Source organism: Dasypus novemcinctus, chromosome 3 (assembly GCF_030445035.2).
Source record: "Dasypus novemcinctus isolate mDasNov1 chromosome 3, mDasNov1.1.hap2, whole genome shotgun sequence".
Lineage (NCBI taxonomy): Eukaryota > Metazoa > Chordata > Mammalia > Cingulata > Dasypodidae > Dasypus > Dasypus novemcinctus.
Window position 1 is genome coordinate 111533997 of NC_080675.1, and position 21025 is coordinate 111555021.

General features: G+C 42.6%; 1 protein-coding gene and 2 non-coding genes across 3 annotated transcripts; 2 read left to right on the forward strand and 1 right to left on the reverse strand.

The window, feature by feature from the left end:
• The first annotated feature begins 222 nt into the window (after positions 1–222).
• Positions 223–14584, forward strand: KNSTRN (kinetochore localized astrin (SPAG5) binding protein). Its single transcript, XM_012520786.3, has 9 exons — positions 223–521; positions 617–780; positions 3399–3528; positions 4118–4165; positions 4968–5073; positions 5237–5330; positions 6321–6382; positions 7093–7167; positions 13888–14584. Exons 1-9 carry the CDS (start codon positions 313–315, stop codon positions 14017–14019), a joined length of 1020 nt encoding a protein of 339 aa, XP_012376240.1. The 5' UTR covers positions 223–312; the 3' UTR covers positions 14020–14584.
• On the reverse strand, positions 12483–12639 carry LOC139438743 (U1 spliceosomal RNA). Its single transcript, XR_011648535.1, has one exon. It is a non-coding gene; the product is annotated as a U1 spliceosomal RNA (small nuclear RNA).
• A 2552-nt stretch (positions 14585–17136) lies between the features above and the next one.
• On the forward strand, positions 17137–17244 carry LOC111761360 (U6 spliceosomal RNA). Its single transcript, XR_002794751.1, has one exon. It is a non-coding gene; the product is annotated as a U6 spliceosomal RNA (small nuclear RNA).
• Positions 17245–21025: the final 3781 nt, after the last annotated feature.

Sequence of the window (21025 nt, forward strand, 5' to 3'; positions counted from 1 at the left end):
ATTTCAGCCCACAGGTCCTCTTCTCCAGGCCCCACCCTCCACAATCCATCCCTTAATCTGTTGTTTTCTGCCCATTCGCAAAACCTGTGTCCCGGCAATCGGGCATCATGCAACCCCCATTAACAATCACAGACCAAATAATGAGGATTGTGACATGGATTCTGAACGTGGCCACGTTTCCTTCCCAAACCCGGAACATAAGGCCAGTGGCTTAATAGCTCCATTCAGGTTTGCCAAGGGCAGCCGGCCCACACCTGCAGGCTCCAACACCCACCGCTAGGAGCCTCGGGCTCCCGCTCCCAGCCGTACAGCATGGCAGCTCCTGAAGCCATCGTCCAAGGCAGAGTCTTCCGTACAACATGGCTGCCTGCGGCACGCGAAATGGGGCCCCGCCCGCCCAGCCACCGGAAGTTTCCATTTGAAAAGGAGGCGGCAGACGCGGCCCGCGGCGCGGCAGTTGCTGCAGAGCATCTTTTAAAGGAGAGCATCGAGAACTGCGGGCGGGAGCAGACGGCGGTTCGGTTCGACTCTCCCGGGTCTCGGGACTGGGCTGGATGAGGAGGGCGGACGGGGTGGGCTGGAAATGGGAGATTTTCTCTTTCCCGACCTTCCGTAGGGTCGCGTCCTCCGCGGGTTCTCCGCCTGTTGGCCTAGCGCTGCGCCACATTAACCTTGGACCCTCCAGGGTCCAGCCGTGCCGCTTCGTTACAATGACCAGCGTGGTGAAGACAGTGTACACTCTGCAGCCCCCCTCTGCGCTGAGCGGCGGCCTGCCAGCAGGTGCGTGGACCGGGCCTCGTGGGCGGGGACTGTTGCGGGGTGGGGGGGGGGGGTCCGGCCGTGGAGTGGGGCCGCGAGCGGGGATGCAGGGCAGAAGAGGGCCTTCCGTGGGCATTCTGCTGACTGCTCTTGAACCAGGCTGTGCAGATTTATGGTGGGAATTAGAGGAAAGACCAAGTGCTGGGTCTTTAGACCTGCCCTGCAGTCTCCTCACGCCTAACCGTGCCGCATCCCACCAATCAGATTCAAGCTGCTGGTTGTTCTACAGTTACTCTTCTAAACTCGAAGATAATCAGTTATCAGTTTTATTTCCAGACTCGGGGCCATCTTGAGGATCTGGGTTTGTTGTCGCGGGAGAGGCAGAGAAGTTATTTAAGAAGTGGAATACTTAGGGGGAAGGACACTAGGTTGTTTGCACCATGTTTGTTTGCATTTATATTTGCACAGCTGCTCTCTTATAGTACACTCTCCATAATGTTTATTGAGTGAACTAGGAGAGAAGTCACACCTAAACAGAGTAGTGTGAGAGCCTTGGGAGAAGAAAGAGACATTAGAAAGAGCATTTTTAACTGCATGGCCATTTTGCTTTCTGTTACCTTGCTTGTGGTTAAAAGTCATTGCACAGTACCTGCAGTTGTCGAGAGGTGCCTGAGCTAAAACTTATAGCACAGAATAAGCTTCAGACACCAGACAACTTTTGTGGTGGAGTGTGCAGCAGCTATTTATGATCCTTTTCCAGATGGCTCAGTGCAACTGGTTAATGAGCAGTGGTGTGATTGATCTGTGAGGCAAATAGGTTTTGCTCCAAGGGCACAAAGGGTGATTTCTCATCCTGCCTCAGAGCCCCTCCATGGCAATCCGGGCATCAACAGGGCCTGAGGGTCTGCAGCAGTTACCTGGTTCAGTGGTGGTAACTATCTAAAACCAAGGTGGAAGTTTTTGTCTCTGTGCTATCCCTGTGTGGGCTTTACGGATCATACATAACCGCAGTAGTTTAACATTTTAAGCCGTCTCCCAGTTTTTTTGTTTCATTTTTGAGCATAGGTCAGTTGTTCTTTTTTTTAAGTTTTTCATATATGCACATGTTAAAAAAAAATTAGTGTTATACAGTGAAAATCAAGCCTCTTTCCCTTCCCTGACACCAGCTATCCAATTCCCCTCCTAGTGTTTCCCATTTTAAGGACAGTCTTTAGTGCTGCTCATTTTTTCCTACAATGCCACCTGTAGGTTCTATCAAATATGGGCTACTGGAACTGATTCAGTGACTGGTGTTAATTTTAATCGGTTTACTCTTCTTTTTTACACGGGATAGATTTGTTATTGTCTATAACTTATTAATATTTGAGAGTGGAGATTACCTTTTACCACAGAGACCTCAAAAATAACCCTTTTAATATTTGCTTTGTGGGTAATAATATCTAAAATAGAGAGTGAAGGTACCCAGAAAGTGTACCTATCAATGAAATAATCTGTTAACCTGAAAAATCATATTCATCCCAAAGACTTTGTTCCAGTGCTTTGCATCTTATTTTTCAACTTGCTTGATTTGTTATGGCTCCTAATAAGTCAAGCTTAAGGCAGTCCTCGTATAGTGAACAAAGTGAAAGTTTAAGCTAGAAACACTTCTGTGCTCTTTGTGTGTTTGGGGGGGTGGGTAGACAGTGGGGAGGAGGGGAGTGCTTAACTCCAGAATAACTTAACTTGAATTTGTTGTGGAAAATAAATGGGAGACAGACTGTTTATGGAGGACTGGCAGAAGGACTAGGGGAAAAATGTTCTCTTTTGGGGTAGGAGAGTGGCATGCATGGTAGGGCCAGTACCCGGGTTATCTTGCCACAGTCTAGCAAGATCAGAATAGAATGCCAGCTGGGCAGCTCTCACCTTAATGGGGGATAAGCAGATAAAGAGGCTGGTGGTAGAGCCAGTCAGCATGCAAGGCCAGAGGAAACACTTGGAGTTAGAGACCAAGGACTGTGTAACAACCTGTAGAGCTGTGAACTGCTTCATTTATTCAGCATTTACTGAACATTCTCTTAACAGTAGTCATAAAGACAGTCTGGCAAAAACAACTATGGCAGCAATTCATAGGAAAACTCCAAAGCAACCTGGGGGCTGAGGAGTTAGGAGAGTGTGCAGAGTTCTTTGGGAGTCTTGAGAGTTTTGGAAGCAGGTACAGTTCCAGTGGTGCCTCATGAAAGCTTGTGCTGAGTTTTGCCTGCTTACTTCCATGCTGCCTTTTTTTTTTTTAACATACTTTTTCTTTTTTAAAGATAATTTAGATTACATAAGTATTATATAAAACTGCCTCTCATTTTGTTCTTTGCTTGTATCAACCTCAAGTCACATCTATACAGTCCAGCCATTCAGTATGGTGTGTCATCCAGCTTTTGGCTATCCTCAAACACACTGCATGGTCACATTTTGGACACGAATTCTGGTTTCTATCTCCTATTAGTCTTATTAGAAGTCTTATTCTTCTGAATTAAGCTTTAGAAATTGAGATTGGCCAGAATGGGGATAAAGGTTTATAACAACTTGGAATGGAGATACATTTGTTTTGTTGTTACAGCTTTTGAGTCAAGCTGCTTAAAATTCCACCTTCTTATTTTCCTTTGCAGACACGCAAATGCGAGCCATTTCTAAGAGTCTGTTACCTGTTAAGTCCAAAGAATTAGACATTTCCAAATTTCATTCTGGAAGTTCAGAGAATGATGTTACGAAAATCATGAAAACGAGACGCGAGAATGGGTGAGAGTCAGATCATTGGTTCATAATTAGAACATCTTGTTAAAAACTACTCGATACCATGAATTAGAAAATAGATTTTGGACTCACGAGGTACCTGATCTATTGGCCTATGGTTGGTGGCCCAGAGCAGTACAGCATCAGAACGTCACTTCTGAAGGTACACAGCAAGAAAGCTATGACAAAAGGTGTTTTTGCCTCTCCTACAGCTTGCCCTGAGTGTGCAAATGGTGGGGGTCAAACACCAGCGCTAAGTGGTCGTCCTGGGGGTGGGGACTTGTTTTTTTGTTAGCTCAGTCCAGCCCCAGTGTCGTGTGGATGTTTTCAGTTCCCTATGTAAGTAAGATCAATATGAAATGGCCACACCATCTTGAGCAGGAACAGGTCTGTCAGGTTGTTGGTCTTGTTCTTTCTTAATAAGCCTTTTTCAGAAATCTGCTAAAACAAAAGTGCATGGGCCCTCAGAGCTTCACAAACTTGTGCTATTGCTTGGAATGTTAGCTCTGATTCTTTCTTAGAAACTCAGACTCTTTATTCTGCCTTGTTTACAGCACAAGTGCTGGGATCACTTTCTTTGTTTTTGGTTCTCTAGGCAGACAAAAGCTGCAGACACTGCCATCAGGAAGAACATTAGAAAAAGGTAAGCATCAGGGTAAGTGAAACTGGGCCACTGTTTTAGGGTAGCAGTTCTCAGTCTGGTTGCACATGAGAATCATTCATGGCATCTGTTTGTGTTATGGTTTGGGTACCATTTGGGTACCAAATGGAGTTTTTAGAGATGAGGCTCAGCACGTTTGAGAACCATTGTCAGGGCAAGACTCGGCAATGCTGACTGCCGTCTCGAGAATCAGACAGGAGATTACTAGACCACTGCTGGTGGGAACTTAGACCCAGCTATGGCCCATCAACAGGAGTGTGAAGCTTCTAATAGGAAGGGCTGATCTTGAGGTGAATGTTCTGCGTGGGGTGGAGGGTGTGTGAAATCCTGGAGAAGAGTCCTTCTCTCTGTTTGAGGCTAGCTTGGAAGTTTGGACAGTCCTGAAGACAGAAATACTATAATCTGAAAAGTCTGTAGAAATAGGTTCTAATTCCAAATCCTTTACTTTGGCATGTCTTAAAAGTTCTGAAGGCAAATGCTAACAAGGAGGACTCAGAAAACTTTGAAAAGTTTCAATATTGATGATGATAATGGTTATTATTTATAAAATACCATTCTTAGCTGTGTTAAGAATTGTACATGTAATATTCATACTAATAATACTATGAAGTATGGGTATTATCCTAATTTAAAAAATGAGGAAACAGCCTCAGAGAGGTTGTGCAACCCACTGAAGGACATTTACTACTATGTGATGAAGCCAGGATTCGAACCCCTGTTTGTGTGACTCCAGGGCCCATACTTGTAACACATCCATCTCTTCATATAAGTACACTTATTACAGCTACAGACCATTGAGTAAGCAGAAATCAGAGGAAGAACTCAAGGATAAGAACCAGCTCTTAGAGGCCACCAACAAGCAGCTGCACCTAAAGTTGACTGAAACTCAGGTAAGAGACCCACAAGACCTCTGCCATCAATTGCCACAAGGACGAGCTGGGAACAAACTTGAAATGGCCAGGTCCCCAAGGACAGAAATAGAAGATGCCCAGCTTGTGCTGTGGCTGTCTGGGAGTGAGGGAAACCTGATTTGTCTTCATGGCACCCCAACAGGGAGAGCTGAAGGATCTGACCCAGAAGGTGGAACTGCTGGAGAAGTTTCAGGACAACTGTTTGGCAATTTTGGAAGGCAAGGGCATCAGCCCAGGTGAGAGACCACACACAGCTGCCTTCCCAGTCATCAGTGCACCTTGCCTCTTCCTGAGTTGACTCTGGTCCATCCGCAGTCCACTGTGGCAATTAACTGGCCAGTGCAAGTGTGGCTTAACTAAGCCCTTCAGATTTTAGAAGTTCTTTTCGTCCAACTACTTTCTCCCTCATGTGATATTGATTTTGCCTGATAACAGAGCTCCAGTGGTTGTGGAGAAAGAACTTTGTCTCTTCCTTATGTGAACACTTTATGCCATTCATTTGGTGCTAAGTGTGACTTTGTAAATATACCAGAAACCATTTTGTTCTTTTAAGGGAGAAACGATATTGTTCTCAGGTGGAAAGAGAAAAATTAATGCCATTTCAAGACTTCCTAAACCTAGTTATTTATCAGAATCATTGGTTAAAATGTAGCTCCTGTTCTGACCCTGTCCCTGGAGAGTAGGATCCCTAGCAAAGAAGAAAGCAGAAGAAGGACTTGCCAAGAGTTTAAGGGAGGTGGGAGAGTGGGAGTTCAGACTGAGTTGAGCCTGGAAAGGCCCAGGGAAAAGGCACAGTCCTCTTTTGAATTAAGAAATGTTGACTTTGGATGGTGCTAATCAATTTACAGATCTCATTGTATGGTGAAATCACCAGATATGCTTTTGTATGGTTTTAAGTTACCACATACGTGCACTACTTTTACCAAGAAATGTAAAGACCCAATGTGTACCTTCCCTTTGGAAAAATTCCAGCCTATTTCAGTAAGGCCAGGAGAAAGCAGAATGAACTTGTGTCTGTATTCAAACCTAGATAGGAAAGAGATGGAATGTAGCTCTAGCGGGGAGGTTTGAGTGACCCTGCTAAGGTAAAAACTCAGAGAGAGAGTCAGGGACCAGGTGCTTGGAGAAATTCCTTCATGGATGCTGCTGTACTTATCCATGGTGGGGTTTTCTTTACTTTTAAGGTACATTTCGCTAAATGAGGCTGATTGTATTGTATCCATCAGTTTTAGGCAGTGAAACCCTGGCATCACAGCAAGAACCCACTGTGGAGCACACGGACTCTATGGTGAGGACATGGGTATGAATGGGTAGTCAGATGATCGTGAGCTCTGTAAAATCTGAGTTGGTCTCCGCTATGCGCTCAGTAAACCCCAAGAAGTGGCTTTTTGTTTATCCATGATGGCAAAAGAAAGCAGTGAGATGTGAATTCTCAAAATACCATGTTTTTTTTGGAAGGTGACTTTGAGCCTAAAACAAATAATGAGATGGACTTGTATAGAGAGCTTTCTAGTGTCTCCATGCTACACATTACCACATTTCTCCCTTTATTTCCTTGCTGAGAACTACATGATGCAAAGATCCAGCCGGAATTAAATTTGGGTTCTTGGCTTTTTGACTCCTTCCCTGCAGTAGGAAGGTAATTGTTTGGACTTAAACTTTTTCAAGCTTGTATGATCTCTCCACCTGGGAACATCAGTTATATTATTAGAATCAGAGAACGCTAGGTATGGAAACCTTCCCCAGCTCTCCCAGGCATCTGTGGCAACTGTATTTTGATCATATTGCCTGTATAGCACAAAACACACCTAGTGCACTAGCCTCGCTCTTCCTGTGGCCTGAGTTCCTCAAGGGCCCCGGATGTAGTGCCTGGCACTGTCGAATGAATGGAAGGGACTTTAGTGATCATCTAATTCAACTCCCATTTTATATGAAGAGATTAGGTAAACGTTTTCATATTCCAATAAAGATTTGTTACACCTTGTACTTTCTTCTTAGTTGCTGCTGGAAACTTTGCAAGATGAGCTGAAGCTTTTTAATGAAACAGCCAAAAAGCAGATGGAGGAGTTACAGGTAAGAGGCAGATATCACCCTCAGAGATATAATGACTGTTGCCTACTACAATATATAAAACTATGAAGAATATTATCTATCTATCCATCCATCTATCTGTCCATCTATCTATCTAACTATTTTTGAGGTACTGGGCCAGGTACTGAACCTGGGACCTCATAAGTTGGAAGCTGGTGCTCAACCACTGAGCCACATTGGCTCCCCTTAGTTGGTTTCTTCGTTTGTTTGCTTATTGTTTTTTTTGGTTTGTTTGTTTTTCAGGAGGTACGGGGGACTGAACCCGGGAACTCCCATGTGGGAAGCAGGCACTCATTAGCTTGAGCCACATCTGCTCACCTCTTTATTTTTTTAATTTTAATAATTGTAGCAGTTTGATATAGTTATGAATTCCAAAAATAGATATTGAATTATGTTTGCAAACTGGCCTGTACCTGGGCGTGATTAAATTATGATTAGGGCTTTGATTGGTCCACGTCAGTAGGATATTGGGTCCTCACACCTTGGTGGATGGGGACTCAGAGATAAAAGACATGGCAAAGGACAGAGTTGGAGGCTTTTTGATGTTGGAGTTTGATGCTGAAGTCTTAAGCTGAAACCCCGGGAAGTAAGCACACAGAGGAAAGAAAAGCATGCCCTGGAAAGAGAAGAACCCTGAGCCTGTAGTTAGAAGCAAGCCCTGGAAAGAGAGGAACCCAAGAAGCTTGAACCCTGGCAGACTTCTGCAGCCATCTTGCTCCAACACATAGAAATAGACTTTGGTGAGGGAAGTAATCTATGCTTTATGGCTTGGTATCTATAAGCTCCTACCCAAAATTAATACCCTTTATAAAAACTAACCAATTTCTGGTATTTTACATCAGTATCCCTTTGTCTGACTAATACAATAATATATTTTTTAATTTTTTAAAATTTATTGAAGTATATCACTCAAACATACATAAACAATAAGTGCATAGTAATAGTTATGAACTTACAAAACAAACATATATAACATCATACAGGACTCTCATACCTCACCCTACCACCAATGCTTTGAATTGTTGTTAAACATTTTTAACTAATGATTAAAAAGCATTATCAAAATATTACTACTAACCAAAGTATTTTCCCCCAACCCACCCTATTATTATCTTTATATCATGTATATATGAAAATACATAGACAATAAGTGTATAGTAAAAATTGTGAACTTGCAAAGCAAACATGCATAATGTCATACAGGGTTCCCACTTCAACCCTCCACCAACACCTTGCATTGTCGTGTGACATTTGTTGCAAATTATGAAAGAATATTATCAGAATCTTACTATTTATAGTCCTTATCTTATATTTGGTATATTTTTCCCCCAACCCATCCTATTATTATTTTTAAAGTTTTATTTTTATGACAGAAGTTATAAACTTATATAACAATCATGGACATGTGCAGAATTCCCAAACAACACCCCTCTATCAACACACCACACTGTGGTGGAACATTTGTTACAAATAAGATAATATCATCTGATTGTTACCACATCCATAGTGTACATTTGGCTCACATTTTCCATACTACCGCATTATCACCAAAGTACGTCTTTGGCATAGATGCAAGAACAGCACATTATTATTGCTAGCCACACTCCATAGGCCACTCCAGTGGCCATGCTTCTCCACATTCCCATCACCCTACAATAATCACGTACATTTGCTCTAGCTCACAAAGGACACTCTTGCATCTGTTCCATCAAACACAATTCTCATTCACCTCTTGGTTTACTGTACTATTCAGTTCCTAGATTATTCTCTAGCATTTTCAATTGGCATTTACATCCCTAGACACCATTTGCAGCACATCCCTAGAGGTTACTCACTATGTGTTACCATTCATTCTATACATTTCCACACTTTTACAGTAAAACTAATTAATTAAAACTTTGACATACATTAACATCAGTCCCTCTTAGTCCTCCTCATCTCCTTTAAGAATCCACCACCTACCACCAGGTCTTGAAGATATTTTCATACAGTTTCTTCTAGAAGCTTTATGGTTCTTTTATTTTTAGGTTTTTTTATCCATTTTGAGTTAATTTTTGGATAAGTTGTGAGGTGGGGGTCATCTTTCCTTTTGGCTATGGATATCCAGTTCTTTCAGCACCATTTGTTGAATGGACTCTTCTGCCCAAACTGTGTGGGTTTGACAGGCTGGTCAAAAATCATTTGACCATACACATGAGGGTCTGTTCCACTGGTCTATGTGTCTGTCTTTAGGCCAGTACCATGCTAGGTAATATAATTTAAAGTCTGGAGATGAGAGTTCGCTTTTCTTTTTTAAGATATTTCTGGCTCTTCCAGGACACCTTATCCTTCCAAGTAAATTTGATAATCACGTTTTCAACTTATTTTTAAAATGCTGGTGGAATTTTTTATCAGAATTGCATAGAATCTATATATCAGTTTGAGTAGAAATGGCACCTTAGTGATATTTAGTCTTCCAGTCCATGAGCACTGAATATTCTTCCAGTTATTGAGGCCTTTTTGATTTCTTTTAACATTGAGTTGCAGTTTTCTGAATACAAGTGCTTTACATCCTTGGTTAAGTTTATTCCTGACTATCTGAGTTTTATCTGTCATATATTATTTTCACCACTCTTTTGAAACTTTTAGTTTTTTTGATACAATCTTCATTTCTAGACTCTCTTCCAGGCCTCTGTCTCCTGTCTTTTGTTTTCACACTCTAGCACACCACTTAGTATTTCCTGAAAATCTGGTCTCTGGTTAGAAATTGTCTGTTTCTGTTTATTTGTGAATATTCTAATCTTGCCCTCACTTTTGAAAGACAATCTTGTTGGGTATAAGATTCTTGGCTGGGAGTTTTTTTTCTCTTGTAGTATCTTAAATATATCATACCACTGTCTTCTTGCTTCCATGGTTTCTAATAAGAAATCAGCACTTATTCCTATTGGATATCCCTTATATGTTATGCGTTGCTTTTCTCTTGCTGTTCTCAGAATTCTCTGTCTTTGACATTTCACATTCTGATGAGATTTTTTCAGATGGGAGTGTGTTGTGCTTCTCGGACATGGATATTTATGTCCTTCAATAGGGTAGGGAAACGTTCTACCATTATTTCTTCAAATATTTCTTCTGTCCCTTTTCCCTTCTCTTCTCCTTTTAGGACACGTATGTTTGCATGTCTTTTGCTGTCATTTATTTCCCTGAGACCTTGTTCAGTTCTTTCCATTCTTCATCTGTTCTTTTGTGTGTTCACTTTCAGAGGCTATGTCTTCAATCTCACCAATCCTTTCTTCTGCCTCCTCAAATCTGCTATTACATGATTCCAATGTTTTTTTAATATCATTTATTATGCCTTTCATTCCCAAAGATCTTCTATTTTTCTATGTATGCTTTCAAATTCTTCTTTGTGCTCATGCAGTATCTTCTTAATATCCTTAATCTCTTTGAATATCCTTAATCTCATTGAATTTATTAAGGAGATTTGTTTGAACATCTATGATTAGTTGTCTCAACTCCTTTATGTCATCTGAAGGCTTGTCTTTTTCCTTAACTGGGCCATATCTTCCTGTTTCTTGGTGTGGGTGTAATTTTTTGTTGGTATCTTGGCATCTGGCTTAGTAGAGTATTTATTCTGGGTGCAGTTTTTCTCTTTTAAGTTTAGGGCTTCCTGTACTTTCTCCCTTGCTGGGTGTGTAAAGGAGCCAAGGATGTAGTTGGTGCTATAAGCTGTGGAGGCTCAAGCTGCCCTCATTGCCCCAGGGACTGATGAAGCGTCTCCCAGCTTTCTCCTTTGCCAGGGGTAGAGACCAGAGTCACAGCTAGGTGGAATAATCCCAAGTTGTGCAGGCCTAGACTGTAGTTGCCCAGAGAGACTGATGAAGCTTCACTCCCCTCTCTTCGCTGCTGGGGCGGGGATGGAGCTTCAGGTGTGGGCTGCAGTCTATGCAGTGCGGGTCCAAGGTGACCACAGTTGCCCTGGTAGACTTCTGTTTATTCAGTTTGTGCCAGTCAAATGTACCTGCAGTTACCTGGATAGACTGGTGCTGAGCTAGCCAGCTTCCTCCCTGCCAGAGGTAGGGATGAAGCCTATCCTAGGGCTGCAGGCTGATCTGGGTGACAGAAACCAGTTCCTGTGGTCACTGTGATTTTCATTCAGCCCAGCTTCCCCTCATGCTGGGGGCAGAGTCTAAGTGGTGGCCACCAGCCTCTTTCCAACTTGGACAGGTTCAAACTTTAGCTTTTCTTAGGGTTATACTTTAGCCAGCCTAATTTACTAATCAGTAGATGGTATCAGCATTCAACTGTCTCTTCCTCCCCTGTTTTTTGGGAAATGGAGCTCCAAATTCTAGCCATAGAATAGCTCCTGGGGCAATTTGCGCCGCCAAAGAAGGATAATCACCAGCCTACACATTTTGGCCAGTAATTTCCTGGAGAGGCTGACCCAGGTCCCCCCAGCTTCCTCCCTGCCAGAGGTGGGGCTGGGACCTAGGCTAGAGCTGCAATCTGATCTGGATGGAAAGAAGCTGGTCTCCACCAGCACTGTGATTTTCAGTCAGATCCACTTCCCCTCGTGCCAGGTGCGGAGTTAAGATGGCGGCTACCAGACTCTTTCTGACTTGGACAGATTCAAACTTTAGCTGTTCTTAGGATTATACTTTAGCTCACTGAATTTACTCATCAGTAACTGAAGTTGGTGCTCAACCGTCTCTTCCTCTCCCATTTTTGGGAAGTGGAGCTTCCAATTCCAGCAGCAAAATAGCTCCTGAGGAGGCTTGTGCCTCCAGTGAAGGATGGGTACCAGTCTCCAGGAGTGGAGCGCTCTACTTATGGCTCTTCTCTGCAGATGGGCAGTCTCCTCCTTCCATTCCTTCAAGGATGTTGCAGGATGCTCTTCTGGTCTCCTGGAGCCCTCAAAACAAGTGCTAAAGCTAGGTCCAGATAGCTGTGGGTGTTTATTAACTGCCCTGTTGCAGGAGCTGACTCCAAGAGCTCCTTACTTCACTGCCATCTTGCTGGTACTCCCCTGTTTATTTTTAATGAACTTTTAAATTTGGAATAATTTTAGATTTACAAAAATGTTGCAGAGATAATGCAGAGAATTCAGGTCCCCTATGTTAACATCTTAAATTCACAAGGTATAATTTATCTAGGTAGCCATGTGACCAAGAAGGTTGTAGTCTGGAATTGTAGCAGACAAACATTTACCGTGCTGAGGATGAAGGTCCAGAGAAGGGCAGATCCACGGGAATTGTGGAGAAATTGCGCTGAACCACTGGATTGGGTCTGCTCTGAAACCCATCTTACCTCTGGACTCAAATTTTGGGACATTGCGAATGTAGTCCCCCACCACTTGGCAGTCGAGTTTCCCACATTTGGGGAAATCTCAGGGGTCAGCACATCCAGGGTGCAATGGCTAAGCCTTGCTCTGGGAAAGCCACCTTCATGATCATATTATCTCCCCTTCCAAAACCGTTCATGGGAGGACATTTTGGAGCATGGAGCTAAACCGGGTGTGGAACACCATGTCCCAAGGATAGCCATCATCAGATATACGGCTCATGACCCAGGAACCTCGTCTGGTGCTGACGAACACCTGGTAGCAAAAAAGAATGCAGTTGAAATTAGGTCTTGTGTCCTTGTTTGGGATGGATCTGCCATATAGGTGATGTATCACATCCTGAGTTATGGCCCCAGATTTCACTGAGGTTCTCTGTTCTGAAGATGACTCACCTCAAAATGAAAAGTGTCCTAGGAATTCCCTAAGATTCCATTGCCGTGTGGCAGCTTTAGTCTTCAAGGCAACTGGGAGTACCCAGTGACATGTACATCTGACAGTGAACACTGCACTAAAATCTTGAGAATCCATGGAAAATCTCTGGGCTAAAATTGATCATAGGATCCAAAAGTCTTTACAGTCTTTACAGTTGTGGCTTACAACCCCTTAACATAAAGGTCCTTTTCTAACTTTGTTTACTTCCCCTCAGGTGAATACTTAACAGTCCTCTGAAAAGTATGATTATAGCCTAATGGCTACATAGGCATATATTTATGAATATGTACATTCACAGAGGGGTATGATGAGGGAAATCAGTCCCCTTCCATAATTAAAGAACTTTATGTTATGTATTTTAAAAGTTACTAATAAAAACTCTGAACTCGTAAAAAAAAAAAAAAAATTCGCAAGGTAAATTTGCCAAAAGGAAGAAAGCAACCCTGGTGCTAGTTTACTATTAACTAAATACAGACTTTATTTGGATTTCACCAGTTTTTCCACTAATTTCCATTTTTCTGTTCAGAGGACTCCTTCTTAGAGTTGTTCACATCTCTGGGGCCTGAGCCATTGTACAACACACTGCGTTGCTCAAAGTTGAGAGCTGGGACCTATAGGAAGTCTGTGCTGGGGAAACTTGATAGTGTATTTCTCAAGGAAAATGGTCCTGTAGTCCTCCTTGAGTCTGAGCTGCTCTGAATTGTTTGGATGATTCATTTTAATATTGTATTGAACCCTGCTGGATTTCATTGCTCCAGGCTGGATAAAGGAGTCTATAGTATAGAGGGACAGCTCCCAAAAAGAGCATAGATGAACAAAGAACAAATTTAAGAAAATAAATTGTCTGTCGATATTCTAGTAGTCTTACTCAATGGAATAGAGGTGTAATGTTCTCCTGTGGTTAGTGAGTCGAGTTGTCATTTTTTTTTCTTTTTGAATGTCTCTCCATGCAGGCCTTAAAAGTAAAGTTAAAGATGAAAGGTGAAGAAAGGATCCAGTTCCTAGAACAGCAAACCATATATAACAGTCAAGTAAATGATTTTACAACAGCCCTTGAAGAAATGGAGCATTTATTAGAAATGTGATAAAAAGGAAGTGGCCAGATGGCTCCCTCTTGGGGATAAACTCTCAGAGGAAGCCCCTTAGGATACCTTTTTCCTGGTTATGATCTAGGACTCGCCATCCCCTGATGTAAACAGCTTCTGCAGTAGGGTTAAGGACAGCTGTGTGGTGAAATGGCAGCTTCTCCTTTCAGCAAGTGTTCCCAACCTTCAGATGGTCAGCTCTCCCGAGCCTCACCAATGATGGAAGCCTACCAAAGACAGACCTGGAGGCTTGGATCGGCCTCCTGGGCAACAAAGCAGCACACCATTAGAATAATCAAGAGCCAGAGGATCTGAAAGCCCACACGCAAACTTGCAGAAAGAAAAACCTTAATTGTACAGTAGAGCACAGGTGCTCCACAGAAGATAGCATTGAGGAGCCATGCTGTCCCCATCTAACCTGGGACATATTCTGTCTCATCATGGTTGGGCTTCTATACCTCATTGTAAAATTATGAACTTGAATTTGCTTGAAATGGTTTGGCTTAATAAATGGGTTGAAGGTATGGCTGGTAATAACACCTTACCTGAAACAATATACTTTGGAGCTTTTAATCTAAATCACTTCTGGTTTTTAAAAAATGCTACTTTAAAATAAATACTTCTGTAAATATTCTAATACCGAGGAATGAAAGTGGCCTTTTAACCTAAATATGCCTACTGAACCCAGTTGAACTAGTTAAGAAGTTCAAGGCTCTGGTTTAACCCAGAATTTGTTTCTTCTAATGACTCTGTGACTAGACCCCTGGCTTCCAGGAGTCATAGCTTGTCTTCTGAGGGTGTTCCCTATTAGAGGTAGGTGCCAGACTCCATTCACCAGGTTAGTGGTTATTGGCTGCCCATGTTCTCCCTGTCCCCTTTTTTTTTTTTTAAAGATTTATTTTATTTATTTCTCTCCTCTTCCCCCCCCCAATTGTCTGCTCTCTGTGTCCATTCACTGTGTGTTCTTCTGCATCTGCTTGCATTGTCAGACGGCACTGGGGAAACTATCTCTTTTTTTGTTGCGTCATCTTGCTGCATCAGTTCTCCATGTGTGCAGCACTGCGCTTTTTTCACGCAGGTCACACTCCTTGTTCATGGGGCTCCTCTACGCGGGAGACACCCCTACGTGGCACGGCACTCCTTGTGTGCGGCAGCACTCACGTGGACTAGCTTACCGCACGGGTCAGGAGGCCCTGGGGATCAAACCCTGGCTCCTCCATATGGTAGACAGATGCTCTGTCCTTGAGCCACGCTCACTTCCCTCCCTGCACTTTTTTTTTTAAGGTATAGACTTTTTTTTTTTTTAGATTTTATTTATTTCTCTTTCTCTCCCCTCCCCTCCCCAGTTGTCTGTTCTCTGTGTCTATTTGCTGCATGTTCTTTGTCCACTTCTGTTGTTGTCAGTGGCACAGGAATCTGTGTTTCTTTTTGTTGCGTCGTCTTGTTGTGTCAGCTCTCCCTGTGTGCGGCGCCAATCCTGGGCAGGCTGCACTTTCTTTCGCGCAGGGCGGCACTCCTTATGGGGTGCACTCCTTGAATGTGGGGCTCCCCTATGTGGGGGACACCCCTGCGTGGCAGGGCACTCCTTGCGCGCATCAGCACTGCGCATGGGCCAGCTCCACACAGGTCAAGGAGGCCGGGGGTTTGAACCGCAGACCTCCCATGTGGTAGACCAATGCCCTAACCACTGGGCCAAGTCCGCTTCCCTCCCTGCATTCTTAAGCATGGTTATGTCCCTGTTGTTTGCTTTCTGCACAATTAATCCTGCCCCCCTACACACACACAAACAGACGCACACACACTGGATCTTTTACTCACATGAAGTCCATGGCAGACCTCCTTATTGGTTTACCAAAGGCACAACTCTGTTTCAATTCTTAGGCAAACTGGCTTCGGCCATTTCCTAGCTTTTCTGCTCCTCCCCATTTTTTCCCCTCCCCTCTCCTCCTTCAACATCGTTATTTTCTAAGGCTGCCCAGAGCCACCCAAGCAATAAACACCTGCACCCTAACTCAAAGAGCTAAAAGTCCTTGCCCTTAGGCAAACATTCCTGTAGTTGGTTATGTGTCAAGTATTTGAAGTGTAAACCCAGTTAAAATGATTCTCACCAGTGAGAAGGGCTGAATATATTTTCTGTGCACATTCTTGGCCAAAAAATATATACCTTAACAAATTTAAAAGAAAAAATAAAAATACTACAGAGGTGCATAGTGCCGCCACTGCAGACACTGCCAACCACAGGTGTATGACCTGCAGCGCCGTGGGCTCCAGGCCAGGGGCCAACAGGCATAGCAGGTATCAACTTGCACGAGTCTACCTGTTTGGATGAGATGCCACTGATGGTGTCTGAAAAAGGTGGTGAAAATGATTGAAGTGATTACCATATGTTACCATGAGCTAGGATAACTTGTATAAAAAGGAATAGATTGGTTTGTGGTGGGTGGATGGAAATTCTTCTGGACCAGTTGCTGTGACTGACAATTATTTGTCAAAGACAAAGCTGGCACAGTATGGTTTGGATGTCCTGAAAAGTATGAAGAAAAACATCCCAGAAATTCCATTTGGAAAGGAAAAAAAACATTTTCTTTTATTTTTTGTTTTATTTTTTTAAAGATTTATTTTATTTATTCCTCCCCCCACCCCCCATTGTCTGCTGTGTCCATTGTGTGTTCTTCTGTGTCTGCTTGCATTATCCTGCGGCACTAGCAAACCGTGTCTCTTTTTTGTTGCGTCATCTTGCTGTGTCAGCTCTCCGTGTGTGCGGCGCCACTCCTGGGCAGGCTGCGCGCTTTTTTCACACGGGGTGGCTCTCCTTGAGGGGCACACTCCTTGCACATGGGGGACCCCTACGCAGCGATGCCCCTGCATGGCATGGCACTCCTTGCATGTGGCAACAGCACTGCACATGGGCCAGCTCATCACACGGGTCAGGAGGCCCCAGGGATTGAACCCTGGATCCTCCATATGGTAGATGGATGCTCTGTCAGTTGAGGCACATTCACTTCCCTGTATTTTCTTTTATAATGGGGTTTTATATGAATGATTCAAGTTTTTCTTGAATCTCTCTTTTTTAGTAGCATCCTGCTCATTGTACCAGCATTGAAAATAGTCTATCTCGTGCTTGCTTCAGCAGCCTGTATACTAAAATTGGAACAATACAGGGAAGATTAGCATGGCCCCTGCACAAGGATGACATGCAAATTTCATGAAGTGTTCTACATTTAAAAAAAAAAAGAAAAGAAAATAGACTCTCTACACCTACTGGGCTCCTCTGGGATTTGTCTTGGCTGTTACTATTATGTGGGAAGCAGTTGATGAATTTTGGCATTTCCAGCAAGACGAAGTGAATTACAACTTACAAGATTACAGTATGAGATAAAGTGCAAGTTAAAAGTTCAGGCATAGAAATTGAACATAGAAGGCCTCATCAGGGGAGTGGATGTGGCTGGACTAATAGAGTGTCCGCCTATCATATGGGAGGACTGGGTTCGATCCCTGAGGCCTCCTGGTGAAAAAGAAGAGAAAGCATGCCTGCATGGCAAGCCAGTGCCCGCACGAGTGAGTCATGCAGCAAGGAGATGATGCATCAAAAGAAACAAGGGAGAGTCAAGGTAAAGTGCAGCAGAAACCATGAACTGCGGTGGTGCAATTGGCAGTGAACCTCTCTCCCCATCAGAGGTCCCCAGGATCAAATCCCGGTGAATCCTAGAAGAGAGAGAAAATGAAGAGAGGAGACAACACAGCAAAAACAGCAGGGTGGGAGGAGGGGAAGGGGGAAAATCTTTAAAAAAACTGGAAAAGGTTGATGCATTTTTAAATGTATTTTAGAGCTGATATCACTAGTTATTAACATTTAGCTTGATTGCTAATTTGAATTGAAGGAATTAGCTGAATTTGAAGGAAAGTAAGACATGTATTCTTAAATCTTAAGTTCCTTGCATGAAGTGGTTTATTTGTAAGGTTTTTGTATTTATTTCAATTTACCCCCTCCCTCTCCCCCAGATGGTTTTCTTGTCTGTCTGCTCAGTGTTTAATTTGCTTTCTCTGGAGGCACCAGGAACCAAACCCAGGGCCTCCCAGGCCCACTGGCCTGAGCCACATCTGCTCCCCACGGGCTGTGGCATCTGCGTCTTTAGGCTTCTGCTCATTTTTGCAGGGTGCAGGCATCTAGCTCTCATTGAAGCGAGCTGCAGGCGTCTGCTTGTTTTCTTTAGGAGGCACTGGGACCCGAAAGTGGGACCTCCCATGTGGTAGGCAGGTGCACAACTGGTCGAGTCACATCCACTTCCCTGCATAAGGTTTGATATATGTTGAAGAATAAGTCTTTGCATATTCTGCCTGAAGTACATTTCAGTATGTGTAGATGGGGAGAAGATGTGGCTCAAGCTGTTGAGTGTCTCCTTCCCACATGGGTGGTCCCAAGTTCAGTCCCTGGTGCCTCCTAAAAGAAAAAACAAAAAAACAAGCAAAACAAATGAAAACAACAACAACAACAAAAAAAAAACCTCAGGAGAGCTGGTGTGACTAAGTGGTTGAGCACCAGCTTCCCACACACAAGTTCAATCCTTAGCCCCAGTACCTCAAAAAAAAAGTGTAGATGAAGTCATACTTTGTCTGAAATAATTCTCAAAATTGCTTAATTTTTCATGTATCAGAATTATTTCATTTGACCACAGAATTGTATAAGTTAGAGCCTATTCATGACAGTCTCTTTGTGTCCAGAACTTTGTTTTTGCAGATAGCTGTATTATGTTTAATGATAGATTTGATGGTTATGGTTTAAAAATTTAAAGAGAGAAATGTGAAAAGAGACTGGACATTAGAAAAGAAAAAGTTTAGGTCCCTGTAGAAAGAATATGTTAGAAAAACAAAAACAGATCAAAGATGGAAATTTTCAGGTCTGTGGACAACCAAGAGTACAACTGAACCAACAGCCTGCCTTTGCAGTAGTAATTAATTTTTAAACAGAGAATTTCTCATAGTGCACCTGTCTCACAAGTGTAAATGTACTGCATAGTGCATTTCTCCTCTCTGTGCACAGTGTTAATGCCCTTGATTCTATGGGTTTATGTGATCTGCATTCTCTCACATCCTGCTTGGCTTTTTTTTTTTTTTAAGCTCTAGGACAATTTTTATTTTAAGTTATGAGTTTCTCTTAATTAAGGTCTTGTGCCGAGCTGCTCATGAGCTTTTGTGGTACCAGCTGATACCCATACCACACAGGGACATAACACACCCAACCTGAGTCTCCTTACTGAGACATTTACTACAAAAAGGTCTGTATGGAAGACGAAAATGGTCTCCATCGTATTAATCTATACAGAGAGAATTTCTTTTGGTATTTGATTTACAAAATGGGATAAAACTAAGTGTTTTGCAAAAAAAAAAAAAAAGGAATAATATAGAGTATATTCTTCATAACAAAGATAGCTGAAAATCCCAAAATATGTGGAAATTAAACACACTTCGAAATCATACATGGGATGAAGTAGTGTCACAATAAAGTAATGTGAGCTAAATGAAAATAAATTTATTAAAATCTGTGGGATGAGAAGTGGATGCATCTCATGCATATGAGTGCCAGCCTCTCACATAAGAGGTCCCAGGTGCAGTTCTGGTGCCTCCTAAAGAAGACAATGAGTAGACATTGAGCAAAAACGAACAGACAAGCAAAAACAATGAACAGACAGCAAGCCAACAGTGACCAAAGGCAAAACAAGCAGGGAGTAGACTCAAGCAGTTGAGCACCCACCTCCCACATGGGAGGTCCTGGATTCAGTTCCTGGTACCTCCTCAAGAAAAAACAGACAATGAGAGAGAGAATAAAAATAATAAAGAGCAGACAGCAAGCAAAAAGGAGCAAATGAGTAAACACCTAGAAAAGCAAGCCCAAGGGAGTTATGGGGGGGGATTTGTGGGCTGGAGTGAAAGCTGTGCTTCGAGGGAAATTTATAGCATTGAATGCATATATTAGAAAAGAAGAAAGATCTAAAATCAGCTAAGCGTCTACCTTAGGAAACTGGAACAAGAAGAACAGTAAAAGCTACCAAAGCAGCAGAAGAAAAATGATAGAGCAGAAATCAATGAAACTGAAAACGGAAACAATTGAGAAAAATTAATGACATGAAAAGCTGCTTTTTGAAAAGACCAATAAAACTGATAAATCTCTAGGCAAGCTAACCAAGAAAAAAAGAGAAGACAATTACTAATATCAGAAATGATACTGATGCTACTGATCCCATCAACATTAAGAGGATAAAACAGCTCTATCTGGTAGTGTAAGTCCTCCCAACTTTTTCTTCTTCAGGATTGCTTCTGCCATTCTAGGTCTTTTGCATTTCCATAAACATTTTAAAATCAGCTTTCTAATTTCTATTAACCTGCTGGAATGTTGATGAGGAATTTAGTGTACCTATAGATCAGTGTGGGGAGACTGACATCTTAATACCAAGTCTTCCAACCCATGATGGTGGTATACTCTCCATTTATTTATGTTGTCTTTAATTTCCGCCAGCAGTGTTTTTGTCATTTTAATGTAGAGGTCTTGCACATCTTCCATTAGTTTTATTATGCGTTTGGTTCTTTTAACTTCTTTTGTATTTTTAAAGTCTCATTTTCCAATTGTTGCTTGTTTATACCATATATGGGCTCTCATGGGAGGCAGGTGCTCAACCATCGAGCTACATCTGCTCCCCAAGGATTGTTTTTGTTGTTATTGTCATTATATTAGGAGGTACTGGGGATTGAACCTGGGACCTCATACATGGTAAGCAGGCACTCAACCACTGAGCTCCACCCGCTCCCCTATACCCTTTATGTACTGTCCTTGTATCCAGTTAGTTGCTGAATTCACGTATTAGTTGCAATAGTTTATAATAGATTCTTTTTAATTTTCTACATTTGCAGTCATGTCATCTCCAAATAATGACAGTTCGATTTCTTTCCAATCTCAATACCTTTTCCGTATTTGCCTAATTGCACTGTCTAGAATCTCCAATGCAATGTT

Bases quoted from the DNA above. Each gene is read 5' to 3' on its own strand.
- KNSTRN (XM_012520786.3), top strand. From the start codon at position 313: ATGGCAGCTCCTGAAGCCATCGTCCAAGGCAGAGTCTTCCGTACAACA. The intron at 781-3,398 runs GTGCGTGGACCG...TTTCCTTTGCAG, and splicing joins GAGCGGCGGCCTGCCAGCAG to ACACGCAAATGCGAGCCATT. The intron at 4,166-4,967 runs GTAAGCATCAGG...CACTTATTACAG, and splicing joins AGGAAGAACATTAGAAAAAG to CTACAGACCATTGAGTAAGC.